Source organism: Phocoena sinus, chromosome 13 (genome assembly GCF_008692025.1).
Source record: "Phocoena sinus isolate mPhoSin1 chromosome 13, mPhoSin1.pri, whole genome shotgun sequence".
Classification (NCBI taxonomy): Eukaryota; Metazoa; Chordata; class Mammalia; order Artiodactyla; family Phocoenidae; genus Phocoena; species Phocoena sinus.
Window position 1 is genome coordinate 59,157,480 of NC_045775.1, and position 13,478 is coordinate 59,170,957.

At 38.8% G+C, this 13,478-nt stretch overlaps 1 protein-coding gene across 2 annotated transcripts in view; it reads right to left on the minus strand.

Annotated features, from left to right (window-relative positions):
* GFPT1 (glutamine--fructose-6-phosphate transaminase 1) overlaps window positions 1-13,478 on the minus strand; it is a 72,469-nt gene that overhangs the window by 44,327 nt on the left and 14,664 nt on the right. For both annotated transcript variants that reach the window (XM_032652971.1, XM_032652970.1), the window contains exons 2-4: window positions 10,530-10,637; window positions 7,971-8,078; window positions 1,237-1,362 (exon numbers count right to left, since the gene is read on the minus strand). In XM_032652971.1, coding sequence (XP_032508862.1) covers window positions 1,237-1,362; window positions 7,971-8,078; window positions 10,530-10,637 — 342 coding nt within the window. The remainder of the gene's footprint in view (window positions 1-1,236; window positions 1,363-7,970; window positions 8,079-10,529; window positions 10,638-13,478) is intronic.

A 13,478-nucleotide genomic window follows, 5' to 3' on the forward strand; every position in this document is an offset into this window, starting at 1 on the left:
GCACCACAAGAGGAGGGAGCAGAGGGCGCTGTGTTTCGGTGGTCGCCACGCCCACCCCCTCAGGCCTTGGCTCCGTGGTACCCACCGCTACTTCCAGCATCTGCTCCAGGCCCCCCATGTCGCAGCCACCATGGCACCCAGGTTTATAGTCTTTAATTATCGTTTCCACTGAAAGGAACTAGGACTCCTTAGAGAAATGGCTGATTCCAGGTTTGGGGCAGGATTAGATAAACCTGCAACATCTTGAACTACCAGAAAGTAACAAAGACTACTGAGCCTACTTGGGTCACATCAAAAGGACTCAGGAGTCAACCTGAATAAGCTCCCAATGACTAAAGATGGGAAGTTTTGTGCATCAATATAGATAATTACTTCAGTGTTTTGAAACAAATGAAATATTTTAAATCCATGAATTTATAATAATACAGTAAGTATAAAAAGGAACTCTGTTCACCTTAGAACATTAGAACCGCTTCATTTGAAAAATGGTAAATAAAGGGGAAAAAAAATCAAACATTTATCTTGCCTTTCCTATACAATCTGTACATCAGGGTAATCAAGTGGTTAATATGGAGGAGTTTCTCTTTATAGAAGTGTTTTAGATAATAAATGACGAAGGAAAGATCGTATTAGACTATCACCATTTTATAACCCCTAAAGAAATAATTAATATTGGCAATGATTATCAATGACCTAACACAAAAAGAAAAACATCCAAACATCACAGGTACAAACAAATACCATACCAACTTATAACACATAGAAGGGACAGAGAGTCATGTGAAATGACACCACAGGATGCACGCCATTAGCAAGATCTAGACCGTAGGAAACTCTACAGGACAAACAATAGAGTAAACTGCAAGGAAGAAAGGAGAGAAAAGGAAAAGTCTCTTCGGAGACTTAGGAGATAAATCAATCTACTAAGTCCTTACCTTTTAGAGATACACACTTACATAATCACTAATTCAATGCTATGCTATCTAGGTATCTGTGATATATCTATCTATATGATATCTATTGGCTTCCAAAATAATCTGGGTGGGGTACAGAAAAATATAACTGATTATGTATTGATAAATGTTAAAGCTGGGTGATGGATATATCAGGTTCTGTATGCTCTCTACATCTGAATATGCTTAAAATTTTCCATATTAAAATAATGAAAACAGAGTTTTCATTCTTCTATTATTGGCCCTCTACAAACACTCCAGAGCATGTACAGTCTGTCCATACCATTATTTTTATCAGAGCGCTGGGGATGGCTATTGACAGGATTGGGTTCGCCATGCGTTGCCCAACGGGTATGAGCTATTCCAAGGTGTACATCAAATTCTATATCCAAATCCATATCTTGCTGTTCTGAAAAAGATAAAACAAAAAACTTCAACATTAAATCATGCTGTAGAGATAATGCTATAAGCTAAAGTTAAATGTAATTATCACAGTTCTGCTCACCTGGAATATATAATTATTGAAACTGAAGATCAGGCATATTCAAAACAGTAATTAAAAGACCTACAGGAGTTAATGCTGCTGAAATATTTAGGGCAAATGGTTCCAATAGCAACCAAAAAAATGTATACAAAGAGACAAAGCATATGTGACGAAATGCTAACAACTGGTAAAACTAGATGAAGTATATGGATGATGAATGTACTATTCTTTCAACTTTTCTGGAGGCTTGAAAATGTTCAAACTTATGGTCAAAAAGAGTTAAGGTGATTTTTTAAAATCTGTATTTAATCCTTTCCTTGAAAAACATCAGTATCATTTTAATTAGACATGTAAAAAAAATTCATTTTCTCGGGCTTGCCTGGTGGCGCAGTGGTTGAGAGTCCGCCTGCCGATGCGAGGGACACGGGTTCGTGCCCCGGTCCGGGAAGATCCCACATGCTGCAGAGCGGCTGGGCCCGTGAGCCGTGGCCGCTGGGCCTGTGCATCCGGAGCCTGTGCTCCGCGGAGGGAGAGGCCTTAACAATGAGAGGCTCGCGTACAGAAAAAAAAAATTCATTTTCTCAATGCCACACAACATTATGACTGCAATTTCTTTGGTCCCCAGTGAATGTAACCATATCTCACACCATAAACTGCAATTATGAAGAGCTTGCATAATCAAAAAATAGTCCTTGAAAACAAAGCAGCACTATGAAAGTACGAGGTTATGGGCTGATGCTCCTCTGTCTTGCAAAGCAGCTATTCTAATTCCTTCTCCTTATGAACTCTCTCTTCTTGCTTCCTCCAGGGAAAAGAAAAAAAAAAAAAAAAAAGACAGTTCTAGTATAGCATCTACCAGTAACGTCTCCTTCTAATTTCCTAAATAGAAATTTCATTTGGCTAAGAAACCAGATAACAAACCTTATCAGAATTAGGTCTAAATTAAGAGCAAAATGCTCAGAAGTGTGAACAGGAAAGTCCACGCATATTAGTACATAGTCTTTGTAGATTCTATCCTGGTTGAAACAGAGGTCATCCTAAAATACAAATCTGATAAAGAAACAATGCTTAAAATCCTTAAATAGACTTCCAGTTGCTTAAAATGTGGTTTGCATCCCTAGCTACCCATATGAATCATCCTAAACCTGGTCACATGGATTTAAAAAAAGATTCTCAAATTCTAACACACAACCAGAGAACCATTTTCTCACAAGATAAAGCCCCAACACCTTTTCATGGTATACAAAGGCCCTTCACCATCTGGCCCCCACCTACCTTTCCATCCTTCTCTCCCAACCCTCTCCAATCACTCCTCGAAGCTTTCAATGCACCTTTTACAAATAACAACAGCTAACATTTATGGAGAACTTACTCTGTGCAAGGTACTACAGACATCTTCCCACTCTATCCCTATCACTGTGGCCTAAGCCTCCACCATCTCTACATGGACTACGAAACAGAATCCTAACTGGTCACCCTGTGTCCAGTCTTCCTCTGTACAATCTAACCAAAGTGATCCTCTCAAAACAGAAGTTAGATCACGTCAGTCCCCTATGCAAAATGTTCCAGTGGCTTCCCACGACACACAAAGTAAAATCCATCATTCTGAAGACCCTCCATGACCTAGCCGTCAGCCTCCTCTCTAGTCTCATCTCCTGCCACTCTCTCCCTCACTTACTGAGCTCTAGCCCCACTGACTTCCAGCTATAAGCAGGCCAAACCCACACTGAATCTACGCACTTGGTGTTCCCTCTGCCTAGAATTCCCATCTTCAGACAATCACGTGATCTCTGCTCAAATGTCATCTCTACCACACTTCTTCTTCATGGCACTAATCACTACCTAACGTTATTTATTGTTTGTCATCTGGCCCTCTCACTAGACAGTAAGCTCCATCTGGACAGGGAGTTTGCTTATCTTTTCTTTGTCCTAAGGGCTTAGAACAATGGCTGGTATATAATAGGTAGTCAATAAATATTCATTTTGTTATTGAATCCTCACAATACAATTAGATACTGTTGGGTACAACTGTCCCCATTTTATAGATAAAGAAACTGAGGCTTCACGAGGTCACAGAACCTGCCCTAGGTCACAACTAATAGGAAACAGAGCCAGGATTTGAACCCAAGAGTGCTTGACTCCAGAACCTAAGACTAAAACCACAATGTATACTCTGCCATACTATTATAACATTTATGACATGTTGTCTACCTGGCTTCTGCCAGAATTTAAGATCTACAAAGGTAGCAGCTTGTCTTATTATCTTTGAATTGTAAGCACTAAGCTATATAGGACAGATACTCAAACTTTTACTATTATAACATTTATGACATGTTGTCTACCTGGCTTCTGCCAGAATTTAAGATCTACAAAGGTACCAGCTTGCCTTATTATCTTTGAATTGTAAGCACTAAGCTATATAGGACAGATACTCAAACTTTTGTTGGGTAGTTCAATCAATGGATAAAATCATCAATGTATTCTTTTCTGGCTTAACTGTGTTCTGAAAAATTAAGGCAACCTGATAAATGACCTCCAGAAAAGTAAGGATTTCCATTTATTACTACTTAACAGGCAATGCAAGCAGTGAAAACATTTGACTAGTTTTTTGGGTTAACTATAATTAAAAGCAGTATGTGCCCCCACTTGCTGGCAAGAGCAAGTACATTGGAGAAAGCAACAAGAGTCTATAAAATGAACTCATTTCAAATTCACGGTAATTACCATACCTATTTCACTGTTGCCAAAGGAACATTATCTAATGACTAATAAGAAAAAGATCACTGCTATGACAATACGCATATTCCCCACAAGAAATATTGCATGTTTTATAAATTAATCAGGGCTCTAATCCTGACTCTTCCTATCCAGTGTTACTCCATTCTAAAGCCCCTTGTTGAACCTTAAGTCTAGATAAAGCTACACTCAGTTTTCTCTCCCCTGCCCACCACAAGCTGCCAAGCAACACTGAAGAAAGTCACAAAATTCTGTAAATTGAGTCCATTTCAAGTTCATGGGTAATTATCAAATCTATTTAACTGTTGCCATTTAAGGAACATGTATCCATGTTCCCTATTCACTAAACTGAGAACTCATTCAATTCCCCAATAGCTCATGACATTTTTTATACTCTTTTTAAGCCTCAATCCTACCTATATCATCCCTCAATCTACCTTACTCAGGTTTCCCCTTCACCTCATAACTCTGTTTAAATTAGCTTTTTTTTCCCCTTTAACTCCTATAAAGGCTAACTCCCCACCTGTGCCTTGACCTTTCTGAGCTGTAACGCCTCAATAATTTCCTTTCTTGCATCTTCTATCTTCCCCCCACCCTTATTACTCCCAAGGTTCCTTGCCCTCTGTGTACCTATTCTCAGATGTCATCTTTCTTTTTTTTTTAATAGTTCAAACATATTTAATTTGCTGGTAATGATGAAACACTCAAATACCTACACCCAGATAACAAATGTTAACATATAATCATTTGTGCTTTACATCTTTAAGACATAAATTATTTAAAAAATCTTTACTTGTTGTCATGCCCTAGAACAGCAGTCCTCTTCTGCCTTTCCTCTGCCCCCAAACTTCACTGCTTTTACTGCGGACACCATCTAATGTCAGTACCTGCTCCTCTGAGCTTCAATTTTCTCATCTGCAAAATGAGGATGATAATTTCACCTATTTCATGGGTTATGACGAGGACTATATAGAAGGCACCTAGTAGAGTGCCTGGGACACAGAAAGCAATCAATAAATGTTAGCAAGTATTATCAAAGTCAGGAGCTACCATAAAGCAATCTAATGGTCTTCTCTGAGATGTCTTCCTTCCCTTTGTCTTAAGAGGTTAAACACTAAAACTTGCTGGGAATAATAAAATAAACATCACAAACATCGAAATAACCACACTCCGACTTAAAGAATGCTAACGCCTAACCATTTATGCTTTAGATCTTTTTTAAACCCTGAAATGTGGGCTTCCCTGGTGGCACAGTGGTTGAGAATCCACCTGTCAATGAAGGGGACACGGGTTCGAGCCCTGGTCCGGGAAGATCCCACATGCCGTGGAGCAACTGAGCCTGTGCGCCACAAATACTGAGCCTGTGCTCTAGAGCCCACGAGCCACAACTGCTGAAGCCCACGTGCTGCAGCTACTGAAGCCCACGTGCCTAGAGCCCGAGCTCCGCAACAGGAGAGGCCGCTGCAGTGGGAGGCCCGTGCACCACAGCGAAGGGTAGCCCCCGCTCCTCGCAACTAGAGAAAGCCCACGCGCAGCAACAAAGACCCAACACAGCCAAAAATAAATAAAAAATAAATAAACCCTAAAATGTAAAAAAATGCAGTTGGTGCCTCCTTTATACCCTGCTCCATCCCTTTCCTCCCCAGAAGATTCACAAGAGCTTTCCCACCTATGCCTTCAAATTTCTATTATGCTACTATATTCATAAATTATAGTGTTCCCTTTTTTAAAATGGTACAATACTTTGCATATCCTTCTCTAGGTTGCTTTTTTCACTCAACATTAAGTTCTCAGAAATTATGCATGTCCCCACACGCAGAACCAGATCCAGTACACGTCTTTCAAAAGCTACACATGGTCATTCACTATCCCATACAATTTATTCCAGGTTGCTTCTAAACTTTGCTGCAATGCATCTTATTGTCATGTCTCCTTGTCATAGTGTTTCTTTCGAGTACCTGCCCAAGAGTGGAAGTGCTTGGCCACAAGGTAAAGGCATCTCCCATTTAGACACTGCCAGATTGCTCTTCCAAGTAATTCATCAGTTACAAACTCACCAGCACTGTCTCCAAGTGACCCATTCCAGGAAAGGGGTCACTTTCCTGCAGGAGGAGGCATGTTTCAATATGGTGACATTCAAAGATGGTGATTCTGGTCACAATCTGCCTTTCTAGCCTGGCACTCATCTACCAACAAAGTAGATTAAAAGGACTACCTACCATTCCATCAAACTTGCTTTCCCTATTCTTATCTTTTTCCAAGCTAATCTACTCAGAAGGTCCTCCCTTCTAACCTTCACTGCCCAAATATTATTAGCAGCCATTCCTTATGTATCCCAAGTCTTCCTAACTTGTGGGAACTAGCTGTCCCCTGAATCTTAAACCAATCGGTTTATTCTCTCCTGTAGAACCTACTATAATCAGCCTGGGAAACAGGATGCAGTACACACATTAGACCAAATATTTATAACCACAGTTTTTGAAGTGTAGTTTTTGGGGTGTCTGCTTTATCCCAAGCTAATCTTACCCACAATACATAAAAAATAAGTACTGATTTAATTTGTTAAGCAAGTACAGTTGACCCTTGAACAACACGGGGGGTTACGGGTGCTGACCCACCCAGCAGTTGACAATCTGAGTATAACTTATAGTCAGCCCTCTGTGTCCAAGGTTCCACCTCCATGGATTTAACCGACTGTGGATGGTGTAATAATGTAGTATTTACTATTGAAAAAAAATTCGCATATAAGTGGACCTGAGCAGTTCAAACACGTGTTGTTCGAGCATCAATTGTACCACAAAGCTAAATGTCTGGCTTATGTGAAAATTAAAAATGACTAAATCCATCGTCCTCCTCTTCCACCTGCACTTCTTTACAATGATAACAATGGCATCCATTTGAGCAGGTATATAAAAAACCTACTGTTTTCTGGGTTTTTTGTTTTTTTGTGGGGTTTTTTTGCGGTACGCGGGCCTCTCACTGTTGTGGCCTCTCCCATTGCAGAGCACAGGCTCCGGACGCGCAGGCTCAGCGGCCATGGCTCACGGGCCCAGCCGCTCCGCATCATGCAGGATCTCCCCGGACCGGGGCACGAACCCGCGTCCCCTGCATCGGCAGGTGGACTCTCAACCACTGCACCACCAGGGAAGCCCTGTTTCCTGGTTTTTTAGAGGATTTTTTAAAATGTTTTTTCAATCAATCTACTTAGACGTTTTTGTTTTGTTTTCAAGTTTCCTGTGAAAAAATAAAATGTATAAACATAATGTAGTGAACTAAATACCGTAAAGTATACCCTCTTTAATGGAACATGTATCTCTGGCAGCTACTTTATGCCAGGGAAGTAAGAAAATCATGAGGGAAAAATATGATACCTGATTGTATCAGACCTACTAAAAGGTGCAACATCCAGACTGACCACACATCCAAACTCAGCGATTAGTCCAAAGTGAAGACAACCACCAAGTGAAGACACATGAATAAGGGCACCACTGAAAATACCTTTTGTCTTATGAAAGGCCCTTCCTCAGGAATGATGGCTACTTCAGTTTAGGGTATTAAGCTTGCTCTGAACACAGTGTACATAATTAAGTTCCTTCTCTAGTTAATATCATTTTTTGAAACTGAGGGATATTAAAACCAGTACAGATAGTATCAAAACTACTTTTCTTCCCTCCCTTCAACTTTAAAAATCACTGTTCTCAAAATGGGCCCCAAAATATGGGAGGAAAAGTAATTTGGTAGGGAAGGGAGAAGGAAGAAAAGAGGAGGGGGTTCAAAAACCAAACTAAGTACATTACTGTGAACTTCTTCATCCAGCGCCTTAACTTTTCCTTTCTTCTTAATGAGCTGGATTTTGCAGGCATTGGCTTCCCAGTCTTTGTCATTGCCTCCATCAATCCCCACACCTAAATCACCGAGAGGTAGAAAAGCAAGATTTAGAAACTGACTACTACTTAGATTATCACTGTAAGGCAAAACTTCTAAGGAAAAAAATTTTTTTTTCATCTAATTAGTTCACTTACTTATCAATTCAAAATTTACTGAAAACCTATTATATATCAAAAACCATGGTAGCTGCTAGAGATAAAAATGAAGAAAACTCAGTTCCTGTTCTTAAATTTCTCAGTAGCCTATTGAGAAGACAGACAAGGAAAAAAATAATTACAATACAGTGTGGTTTTAATATAATAAAAGTTATGTGGTTATAATAAAAGTACTACAGGTTGCAACAGAAGTACAATGGAGAAACGAAGAAGACGGGCACCCACTGCAGAAGCAGGGTAAGCAGGGAATGTCAGGGAACACATCTCTCAAGATTCTACTAGAGTTCCTACGTAATTTGAAAAAATTACTCTGAAGATACTGGAAAAGCACTGAGTAGTTTCAAGCAGAGAAATTACATGGCGAAACAGTTCAGAAAATTCCCTTTGGAAAGAGTGTAAAGATTGGAGGAGAGAAACAGGAAGAAGAAACCTGCTGTCAGAAGTTACACCTACAGCAAAACAAAAATGAGGAAGGCCTGAGCTACACAATGGTCATGAAGAGATGAGTGATACTGAGAAGCAGAACTGACTGCAGGTAACGTGAGAAAGCAGGAGACATCTGGGACACCTCCCAGGCTCAAAGGACTTGCTGAATGACTGACTGTTGATAAAAGAACACAGAAAGAACAGAGTGAAGAGTGGAGTGAGAAATGGAGCATATTTAGTTCAATTCTGCACATGCAAAGTCTATAATATCATGGTTTATCCAGGGAGAAATTTCTAGGAGGCAGCTGGAAATACAGGTGTGCAGCACGGGAAATACATCTGGATTGTAAGTCACAACCATACAGGAGGTTGGGACTTCCCTGGTGATCCAGTGGTTAAGAATCCGCCTTCCAATGCAGGGGACGTGGCTCCAACCCCTGGTCGGGGAACTAAGATCCCACATGCCGTGGGGCAACTAAACCCACGCACCGCAACTAGAGAGAAGCCCGCAACAAAGAGCCCACACTCCTCAATGAAGACCCAACGCGGCCAACATAAAAATTTTTTAAAAAAACATACAGGAGGTTGATGAAGTCAGAGCTCACCCACGAAAATACAAAATAAGAAAAGTGGGCCTATGAAAGTATCTTGAAGAATATTAATATAAGTAATAGGTGGAAGAAAAGAAGCCCCCAAAGCAGACAGAAAATAATCAGCGTGTTAGGAAGAGAGTGAGAAGATGTGCTGTCAGAGAAGCTGAGGAAAGAGAATTTTAAGAACAAAGGAGTTGAGGAATCGACTTTCCATTAACTGAGGAAGAGTCATGGAAGATAAATGCCCGTTACAACCAGGAATGTTGAGTGTGCAGAAAAGAGTTAATATGGCAGGCCCAAGATTGCTGTCTTAGAAAGGCCTGCTTGGTAAAGTTGGCCATTGGCTGGCATCTGTGAACTTGGATTTCAGGAGGGTTCCCACCACAGTAACTGATTAAGTATGGCTTACTGCACCTACACTGTTGGTGCAAACAATGTGGCTTATGCTGAATGTCTGCTTCCCTTCTAGAAGCCTGGAATTTTGGCACATGTTAGGCAGAGGGTATCTACATGACCAGCCCCCAGTGACAGTCTTGGGCACTGAGTTACTAATGAGCTTCCCTGGTATACAACATTTCACACATTTTGTCCAACCCACTGGGGGAATTAAGCATATCCTGCACGACTCCACAGGGAGAGAATGCTGAAGCTCATGTCTGCTCTCCTCCAGACTTCACCCCATGCACCTTTTCCCTTTGCTGATTTTGCTTTGTATTCTCTTGTTGTAATAAATCATAGCCATGAGTACAACTATACAACTATATGCTGAGTCCTCCTATGGAATCACTGAAACTGGGGATGGTCTTGGGGACCCCTGATATAGTTAAGGGAAGAAGCTGGAGTAGAACATAAAGTTGACAAAAAGTTATTTTTATCTGCTTTGTTGTTTCTCTAAGATAGAAGAATCTTGGGCAAGTTCACATGCCAAAAGCATGGAATCCACGGAGAAAAAGAAATTAAAAGTTACAGGAAAGAAAAAAAAAATGTACAGAGTAAGGCCTTAAGAACTCTGTTTTATAATGAAAATGCCCCATGTGATTTGCTTTTATAGCAACATTCTTAGCAAAAGAAGATACCCGTAAGAAGCAATATTCTACATAGATGCTAATGCTGCTGAAATTGCATGAACAAACCCTTTAAACATGATAAAAGCCAAAAATTCTTCAGATTTTAGATTTAACAGAAACAACAAAATGAACATTATAAAGAATCTAGTAACCTAAAACAAACAAAAAACCCTTTCTATTTATTCAAGAATCATGCAACACCCATAATATTTTTTTAAAGGAAATACCAGCAGAATCATATCCTCTGTACTCCAGTCTCTGAAGGCCTTTGATTAGGGTCTCCAAAATTTCTCGTCTCGTGCGAGGAACATGGTAGTTTAAGTAAGCAAATATACCTGCAAATAAACAAATATTTAATAGAAAATTCTAACTAGAGAATCAACATTGGCATAACTATGACAAAAAATCTTAATTTTCATAATAATGTCTAAGATGTACAAAAATGTGAAGCTACAGTCCATCTTCAAAAAAGAAAGAATCTTCACTTCAAATTATTCAAAGGCAGTGAAACTTTTTCAAAGCGGAATTTCTTGTAAGTATAAAAGACTGAAGCAAATAAGTCAAAATAAATGTTTAGTTTTTTCAAAGCCGTTTATAAGACTGTTCACTTACCTTCCATCACTGACATTTTAACAACTAAAATTTAATGCTTCAAAACTAACCAACAAATTTGGGGTTTATGGCCCATATACTGAGCATTATTTTTAAAGGAAAACATTTTCTGAACTAAGTATTTTAAGCAATATATGGACCCTCCAAAACTATACAGATGAAATAATTTTTCTTACTTTCAACGACCATGCTCTCAATACATTTTAGGAATAAATAACTTATAAATAGCAATGATGTGAAGAATACTCACAATCTAAATAATTTAATCATAGAGAAAAATGGGCTAAAAATATATATAATCATCGTAAGACAAATGGTTTCTCACTTGTTCACCAGATTAGTAAGGGACAAATAACCATAATACATGTTAACGACTCTTGAGAATTCATAGAAAAGGAACAATCATTTGGAAAAGCAAAACTATAAATAAAGGGACTTGTACAACAAGAAGTGATCCAGAAGAGCAAAGAGGCAGCAGAACACAGGTAAAGGAAATCCACATTTCAGGAATAGCAGCATGGAAATTGTCTGAGGTCTTCCATGATTGTGCTTTGGCCAGGGTGGATATAGCTAAAATGTATAAAAACTGAAAATCAAAATACAAAGCAATATAAACTCAAGCTGCTTATTTATGGAAGAATTTTCTTTTTTCTTAACTATCTTACACTATAATGCCACTGATTATTAAGGGGATTAATTCTGTGGGGCAGAACTCTGGAATGACCAGTTTTCATTTCATTTGAAAAGGTATCTTTATTTCTATAAAGAGTTTGGTCTTATCAAAGCATCTCAGCATACAAAAATATCACATAGCTAATGTTTGACAAAAAAGCCACCGTAACGTGTATGCTGATCACCATGACGAGCACAGTGCAATTTTCTCAATCATGCCTTTCAAACAAAAAGGAAATGACATTTTAAAACTAAAATCCAGAACAACCTGAAACAAGAGTTTGAACTTTCCCCAAAAAACGTGGTACAAGGCCGGACTCATAGAAATCCTATGTTCATTCATATTTTTAAAAATTGTAATTGTAAAGATCTATTAAGTTATCGTGCACTGTACAAGCATCTCACTTTCGCTGCACCACAACACTGCATGAGGTCTGGGGGTTTTGTTGTTATTGCTGGTCCTTAATAAAGTATCTGTAATATGAAAAAACTAAACCAATAACCCAACTGTAAATCAAACTTTTATGTGTTCTACCCTTTTCCCCCCATGGGTCACTGAACTTTGATAAAGATTAAATGCACACAGAAAACTATCAGCCCCAAATAAGTATTCTATTAGCTCATTAATGGACAATACACAGAATATAAATATTTTCCCCAAATAAAACTTTAAATGCACTAAAAGAGGAACTTCCCTGGCGGTCCAGTGGTTAAGACTCTGTGCTTGCACTGCAGGGGGCATGGGTTCAATCCCTGGTCAGGGAACTAAGATCCCGTATGCCGCGCGACGTGGCCAAAAAGAAAAAAGGAAAAAACAATGTGCTAAAAGAACACTGATTCTCAGCTAGTCTACTCTCCATCACTGTGATTAGCATCAGCTAAATAATCTGCTAAAGGAGGATACAATCTAATTCATCTGAAAATCATTAACTAATACAACATATTACACTGTCAAAAATTCTTTGCAGGCTGAGGTCTCTGGAAAGCCTTGAAGACGAAGTCCAAATCCCAATAATGCAGCACATCCAGAATAATTCACTAGTAAATATCATTTCTCCCTTCTTTTTAAGAAATGTAATTCCTTTTTCTTTGAGTTTTTTTTAATTGAAGTAATATTGGCTTGAACATTATATGTTTCATGTATATAACATTATATTTCTACTTCTATATACCCTGCATACTCTGTTCTCTGTTTCCACATTCTTGGTTTTTTCTGGTTTGGTTTGTTCATTTAAAGAAATGTAATTCTGGAATCCCCTGGTGATCCAGTGGTTAGGACTCTGCTTTCACTGCTGAGGGTGCAGGTTCAATCCCTGGTTGAGGAACTAAGATCCCACAAGTCTCGCGTTGCAGCCAAATAAAAAAAAGAAAAAGCAATTCTGATGGTAAAAGTAATACATTCAGAGAATTAAAGATTAAATATAATAATCAAATACCATTTTTTTAAAGCAATTTAAATGCTAATGACAAAAAACAACTGTTTTTAAGACAAGTTATAGACCCAACACATTTCTACAAGAAAATTCAGAGTGATGCAATATTAAATTCACTATCTTCAATACATGTAATTCAACAACAGCCTTCAATTTTGATATTATTTCTAACTTCAATCTCCCTGGTTTACATTAGCTTATTGTGTGAATCTTGAGATCCTGAGTACAATTTTATAGGGAAAGAGGTATTCTCTAAACCAGTATCCCTCTCCAAACAAACTTAAATTTTAACTACTTGATAACCTAATAAAATTCACACTAAACATTTGTTAGCTCATAAAAGTTTCTTGCGCTGAAGAAATCCTGCAAATTCTTTAACTCGTGTCCCCGAAGCTTTCCACTATACCACCCGGCCTCAGCTTCCCCTTCTGCGAAATGAATGGGCTTGACTGAGAGATG